General features: G+C 48.7%; 1 protein-coding gene across 1 annotated transcript; it reads left to right on the top strand.

Annotated features, from left to right (window-relative positions):
• The first annotated feature begins 2919 nt into the window (after positions 1–2919).
• Positions 2920–6661, top strand: LOC119406303 (TNF receptor-associated factor 3). Its single transcript, XM_049420040.1, has 2 exons — positions 2920–3219; positions 4806–6661. Exons 1-2 carry the CDS (start codon positions 2920–2922, stop codon positions 6126–6128), a joined length of 1623 nt encoding a protein of 540 aa, XP_049275997.1. The 3' UTR covers positions 6129–6661.
• The last annotated feature ends 226 nt before the right edge of the window (positions 6662–6887 follow it).

Genomic DNA, 6887 nt, shown 5'->3' with positions numbered 1-6887 from the left:
GATTGTGTGCCCGCAGCACAGCACGCCGCGCGAGGATTGCAAGTGTGACATGTTCTCGCTGTATCACTCTCCGTCGTCGCCGGAATTGCAGAAGAAATGCGTGGCGTCGGTAAACCGGAAAAACTTCCGTGCTTTGGGCTGCGCCAGTGCTGTGTGTGTGTGTTGCTTCGGTACGCGTTTGTGTGACTGTGTTATGCGCCTGTGTCCGATACGAAGTGACTACCATGGCAGAAAATTTACTGCATTCGCATAGCAAGTCATGTGGTCATCACTGTGTCGTGTACCGGTGAACGAACAAGCAGCGGAAGAGAAATATTTAAGGTGCAATCGTGTGTCCGCAGCGCATGTACGCCACGCGATGAGTGCAAGCGTGGCATGTTCGCGCTGCATCGTTTTCCTTCGTCGCCTGAATTGCGGCGGCAGTGGGTGGCTTCACTAAATAGTAAGAACTTGCGCGTGTCGCCCTGGTCACGCCTCTGTTCCCGGTATTTCGTTGGCGGCAAGAAAAACGACGAGAACAACGTTCCCAAGCAGCATCCTAGATAGGAAAGAAAGGTACGCAAGCCACTGATGACTCACCTACTAACTCGTGAGAATGTTGCGGATTCACACTTCATATCGTCCATAACACAGCGGCCGACACGGCTGCAAACTCCACCTTGCCCGGTTACGCATGTGCAGCATGCGCGCGCCGTACTTCAGCGGACGGCCTCGCGGAAACACACGCGCGATGGGGCCTACTGTTCACGGCTTGCGACGGTGTCACATTCCCCTTCACCAGCACGACTTTTTCCTTCACATTGTGCGCCAGCGACTGACCCACACAGTCAAACTGCACGTAGCTGCGCGACTCCAGTGCCTCGTAGTTGCACACCTGGCGATGACCCCACGCATTCGCCTCAACGAGATATAAACAATGTTCGCTCGCGGTATTTCTGGCCACTCACAGGTCTCCTCGACCTAGTCTTCGACGTCGTCGGGGTGAATGTAGGTCATCTGTATCTGTGAAGAAGGATTGTGCGGTGTTTACAGTTTACAGCTGACAAACTTACGCGCCGCGAAACGAGTATGCGCGGAGGTTTGAAACTGATGGATAATCCGTAGACATTTAGTACGCCAATAAAGGAAAGCGGTAGACAGCTGCAAGAACGCTGTAGTTACCGATTATTAACACTTCACGCCATGATCGACCTGGTACTACGCTGGCTGCTACTGGTACCGACGACGAAGCACTGCCGTTCGCAGACGCGGAGCTAATTCTTGCGTCGCACGGGCAAATGCGCGCCGCTGAACGGTTCAGACAGCGACGAATAAGTCAATGGCAGCGACGATACCAAACAAAACAGCTTAAATAAACGAAAAATCAGCAAACACAGGCTTTTGCAGGGACATAGCCTCTCTATAGAGGAGGCTATGGCAGGGACCTCATACTAACCATAGCCTTATAGAGGAGGCTATGTACTAACAAATAGCGCGCCGGTTCGAGTACGCGCAGCCCAAGATGGCGATTTCGCCAATCTTGCACGTTAGACGGCGCGCATTTCAATATGGCGCCTCCCTGGCGTGAGAATTTGAAAAGGTGTTCTTTTTCTTAGTGTTGGCCTAGTGTCTTTACTTCAATTAAAACTATTTTACTCCAGAAAAAGAAACCTCAAGTTTTCAGCTCCATTCTCTGCCCTTTACGACAGAATGTCATTCTTCGGAGCGCCAGTGGTGGCGCTCCGATTGCTCGCACAGCCACCGCAGCCGCGGCAGAGAGTGGAGACGACTGACTATCTATGCTATCCAGTATATTCTAGGAACTGCATCGGTGCTCACGTACCCAGTGCCAGGGAATTCTCCCCTTTTTAGGGAAATTTTCGACCGTAACTTTAGCGAAAGGGGAAAACAAGAGAATATTTGCTATGCGCAGGGAATTTTAAGGTCGTGCGGTCGAGGAATCACCTCCGAGATCGTGGGGTTCCAAAGTTCGGCCCGTAAGGTCGAAGTTTAGACTCTACGTCATCGTGTTTCTGTTCCCCAAAATCGCCTCTGCCACATGTAGCCAGCAGAAAAAGGGGCTGTAGTATATGAATTTTTCGTTATGACAGTATCGTTTGAGGAAACGGTGATTAAATAGGCGTGAAACACAAGCTGCATCGTGCATTGCGATCGCATTGAGACCATAAACAACTCTCACTGGCGTACCAGGGAGGGGCTTCAAATGCACCCCCCACTCTCCCCGAAAATTTTCAATTTCGCATGTGTATATACACATATACAAAAGCACGAACACGCATAAAAAGAATTAAACCTCCCCCCCCCCACCCGCCCCGCCTCCCCAGAAAAAATTCTGGCTACGCCCCTGACAACTCTTATAGGCGAATCTGTTGTTTCTGAAATTTACACAAAAGACCATTAGTTTTAATGCAGCCTTACAAGAACACGCCTAAACATGCATTTGGGGATCTTTCGGGACTATTTGGGGATATTTCGGGACAACAAATGGGGATCTTTCGGGTCTATCATGCGGAGGAAAGCCTAGAATAGGGAATTTTCGTATTCGAGAATGGGGATTTTCTTTAGAAAGGAAAACCACTGCTCGTGGTCGGCGCTTTTTCCTCTAGAGTCAGGCTACTACGTAGTGCACATATCGCCGTGTACAGGAATGGGCCACCATTCCCATGACGGCACATCAAGGCACAGCGCCTCTAGGGAAACTCGCCGGCACGGCCGGCCCGCGGCATCGCCCCAGTGTTCCCTGACCGTCCCATCTCACGCACATGTGATCGATGCGACTGCGCGAGTGCGTTATATTAACTCTATGCACTCGATGGCCCGGTCTGTGCGAGTTTCGAGGCCACAGTTCCAAGGTCCACAAGCAGTTAGCTTCTCACCAGTCGCATTTCCTTCCCCTGTGGTTCCTCTCCCGCCGCTGACATGCCTGATCACGGAGAGCGTCAAGCTCTTCACCGACTGTGCGACTCGGTGAGCGGCGCGAACTGGCGCCCGACTCGGTTCGAGGACGAGTTGACGTTGAGTCGCTACGCCTGCTGCCTGTGTCACGTGGTTCCGAGCACGACTGTGGTGCTGCCCTGTTCGCACGCTCTGTGCGAGCAGTGTCTGACGGGGTGTGCCGTCCAGGATACAGGAAGCGTCTGTCCCGTGGACACCGAGCCATTCTGCGAAGACGAGTGCCAGAGGTGGCAGCTTCCTGCCAAGAAGAAGCAGAATCTGAAGGTAAGCGCCGTTGTCCTGGCGCCGTATTGTGCAACTATTAGGTTTCCGGAGAGCTCGCTTTGTCAACACGCGACTGGGCGACGCCAAATCCGGAGGGGCGTGACACCGCCGCCACGCGCCGCCGCCACGCCCCTCCAGAGATGACGTCACCAAGTCGCGTGTTGGCAAAGCGAGCTCTTCAGAAACTAAATCGCAACAGAATGCGGCCACTGGTTAAACTCTAAGCATCGAAGGAAATTGTAACGTCGAGTTCGCAAGTCCCATGAATGGAAGGATGGAAAAAGTTTATTTAGAGTCCCGAAAAACGCGATTATGGCGCAGCGGGCAGCTCCCACAGTGGGTGCCCATGTTTATTTTTATTTCTTTTTTCAATGCGCGGAATAAACACATTTTGTTGTTTTTGAACATTGTGTTGTATTAGAGCTTTTTGAGGCACTCCCGTTTAGCTCGATGCCCGAGAAGTGATTTACTAACGCTACCCAGATAGGCGCATCCATGAATATATCAGTAAATAAGTACTATGAAATGCACAGTACTAACTAAAAACAAGGGCGAGCAGTTCGACTTTCTCTATGTTGGGGACCTGAAGGATACGCGAGAGAGTGTTGCGTGCTCTTCTCACATTTCCACGACAAAGTTTACTAGGTGAATCATGCTGAAATACTTGATTAGGACAGATTCAGGAAACTAGTTTAAACTGCGCCAACAAGACAACAAGTAAGAACATAGAAACGCTAACTAAGCGCAGGCTCGTGTAAGAGTATCCTTGCGACTGATCCTTGTCGTTCCTTGTAAATACTCTACCTTCAAGAAACAAACACAGTTGTAAGTACACTCTAAGAAAAAAAAAAAGTGTCTTCTTTGCTACACATGTGACTCTCCCATGTATAACTCCCTTTAGAGAGGCACGCTGACTCTCTTTAGGAGAGTTATGGGATGTATGACTCTCTTTAAAGAGGCACGCTAACTCTCTTTTTGGAGAGTCGTTCGTCCCACGACTCTCCTAAAGAGAGTCAACGTGACTCTCGAAAGAGAGTTATACATAGGAGAGTCACATGTGTAGCAAAGAAGAGTCAAAGGACACCTTTTTTTCTTAGAGTGTACTACGCTACGTGCTTGTGCGCTTTTCTATGTTCCTACGTGTTGCCTTCTTGGCACAGTTTAAACATCTTTGCTGAGTCTATGAGCTAACTTGCCCAACAACATGCGACACTTGAGTAGATAGATTAGGATCATGATCTTTACCACCACAAATTAATGTGTAAATTATAACAGTGAAAACCAGTATCTCTGTTTTATCTGATTTTACAATGGCGGAGAAAAGTTAATTTTCGTTTATTAGGATACGATCAACACTGAGTGTATGTGCTTACCTCTGAGACCTGTTACAACGTACACAACTAGATGTGCTCGTTTCCTTTGCGAATATCTGTTGCGATTGCGTAAGGGAGTTAACACGCTTCTTACTGTACGTTTTTTAAACATACACGTCTGAGTAGGCTCTATAAGTATGCGAATATCTATTGCTATATAAAGTGTGCAAACGTTAGCATTCAATATATGTTTTATCTACTTTTACCTCACAGGCTCATTGCTGGAATGAGGCTGATGGTTGCGAGTTTGTGGACACCATCGAAGCCGTACTGCTGCACTACGACAGGGAATGTACCTTCCACGCCCTCCAGTGTCCGCGCTGCGAACAAAGAATACTGCGCACAGACATTGCAGCGCATTATGTCACCGGGTGCAGCCAGAACGCTTCTTGCGCGAGCAGCGAAGAGCCTAACGGGCAAGACAGTTCACCTAACAGTTTCGACCTAAGCGCAATGCTGGACAAGTTGTCCACTCTTCAGAGACAAATGAACGAAGTCTTGGAATCACGCAGAACCTCTGACTCTGCACCTTCGCTGGATATCAGTAGCGCAGTCAGTGGCTTCGAGAATAGTCTCGAATGTGGTCTGAAAGTTCTCGAGGCGAACATATGCACGACGGTCGCTAGCCAACTGAACGCCGGTCTGGAGGAACTGAAGGCTCTCATCAGAGACCCGTGCAGCGATCGATTGTCGACAGTACAGAGTCAAGTGAACGAACTCGTTGAACAGTCGAGGGCCCACGATGCCTCCCAGTTTCAGGAACTATTGCGTGCGCTTAGAGACTCCGAATGCGAGTTGAAAAGACACGCGGACAGAGTCGAAGCTAGTCTCTCTTCTAGGCTCGCCGATGCGCAGCGGTCGCTGCAAAGATCGATCGATTCTTTACAGGAGAACTTCGAATCTTTCGGAAGCGAAAGGTTGCTGGCAGTGGCCACTTCGAGGGAAGGAAACTGGAGTTCTTCGTGGTCGATGGAAAAGCGATTCATACTGCGCAAGTTGGAGAGTTTCGCCACCGAATCGACGAGGACTCTGGAATTACTACGCCAGCAGGTTAATCGGCACGATGACAAACCGTGGGTCTCGACTGTCTTGGGATCGCACGGAGGCATTTGTCGCAGCATGTCGAGCAGCGAGTCGTTGTTTAGGTTGTACATAGTTCTGAGTAACGCCGAGAAAATATTTCGTTTAAACGAGAGTCAGTTCGCGGGCTGGAACGGGTGGGGGTTTAGCGATATATACATTAAGCTCGTCTTCTCAGTTCTTAGGTTTCCAGAGCGTGTGTTCCGCGTGCACGTAGACTGTATGAAAATGTCGGAAAACCCTCGCTTTTCGTTCGCTACGGTCGACCTGAAGGCGTTGCGAAGCAACGCTCTGAGTAAACACGAGTTTCGCAAGGATTATCAGAATGAATGTCGCGCTTGCAGGAAAAACAACGTTTCGCATTTGTGCGCGTGCTTCGAGGTCACGAAAGAAGAGCTCGGTGCACACGACTTCGTTAGAGACGAAAAACTTGAGCTGAGGTTTTCGTTTTATTAAGAATGCTTCTTAAGTGCCTACGCTATATGAAGCTTCTTGTTATACGTACGCATTCGTTTCGCTATTTACTGTTTACGGCAAATTCACTGGAAAGTGGGCATGTCACGCGGTATTTTTTTCCTATTTCGCGGGCATCTGCAGAAAGCAAAAATGCCCTATATATAATAGTTAATAGGTGCAAAGTTCCAAACTGTCTAATCGGACATTTTGCAAACCGATCGATAACTTTCTAATTGCATTCTTTTGTCCAGCTTCGTTGCATCAATATTGGTTAATTCATATTGCCTAATTAAGCAGTTAAGCATGAAACAGAAAATAGTGTGACTTAGTCCATGCACCAGTCAGCACTATCCATTTGGTCTTGTCGTCATCGAGTGCATGGGCATATTTTTTGAACTCTGGCCAAAGTTAGTTGGGCCACCCTGCATACAATTAACAGACCACTCAAACATTTCGAAGTTCGAATTCAAGGATTGCGCAGATTTAGGGAAGTGATGATGTGTATAGATATGTGCTCCGATAGAACGTTGCAATATGCCAGTTGTGTGTGAAACAATTTAAAAGCATTCTGCGAAGCGTTGTTGACAACCTCGCATTTTGGATTTTGTGTGGCTTTTCATTTTGGCGCGTTCGCTAAGTAGTTGGTTTTCTAGGAGAGTTGTGAGACTTGCAGTTGGGCGAGTTCACTGTCTTTTGCTTTCGCTAATGAAGAAATAATGCTGCGCATAAATGAATGACGGACTCCGTGGTGATTTCTTG

Source organism: Rhipicephalus sanguineus, chromosome 10 (assembly GCF_013339695.2).
Source record: "Rhipicephalus sanguineus isolate Rsan-2018 chromosome 10, BIME_Rsan_1.4, whole genome shotgun sequence".
Taxonomy (NCBI): Eukaryota; Metazoa; Arthropoda; class Arachnida; order Ixodida; family Ixodidae; genus Rhipicephalus; species Rhipicephalus sanguineus.
Note: the sequence above shows the minus strand (reverse complement) of the source record. Positions and strands in the feature narration are given on the sequence as shown.

Excerpts from the sequence above, each read along its gene's own strand:
- LOC119406303 (XM_049420040.1), top strand. The coding sequence starts at position 2,920 with ATGCCTGATCACGGAGAGCGTCAAGCTCTTCACCGACTGTGCGACTCG. Across the intron at positions 3,220-4,805 it reads AGAAGAAGCAGAATCTGAAG|GCTCATTGCTGGAATGAGGC; the intron begins GTAAGCGCCGTT and ends TTTACCTCACAG.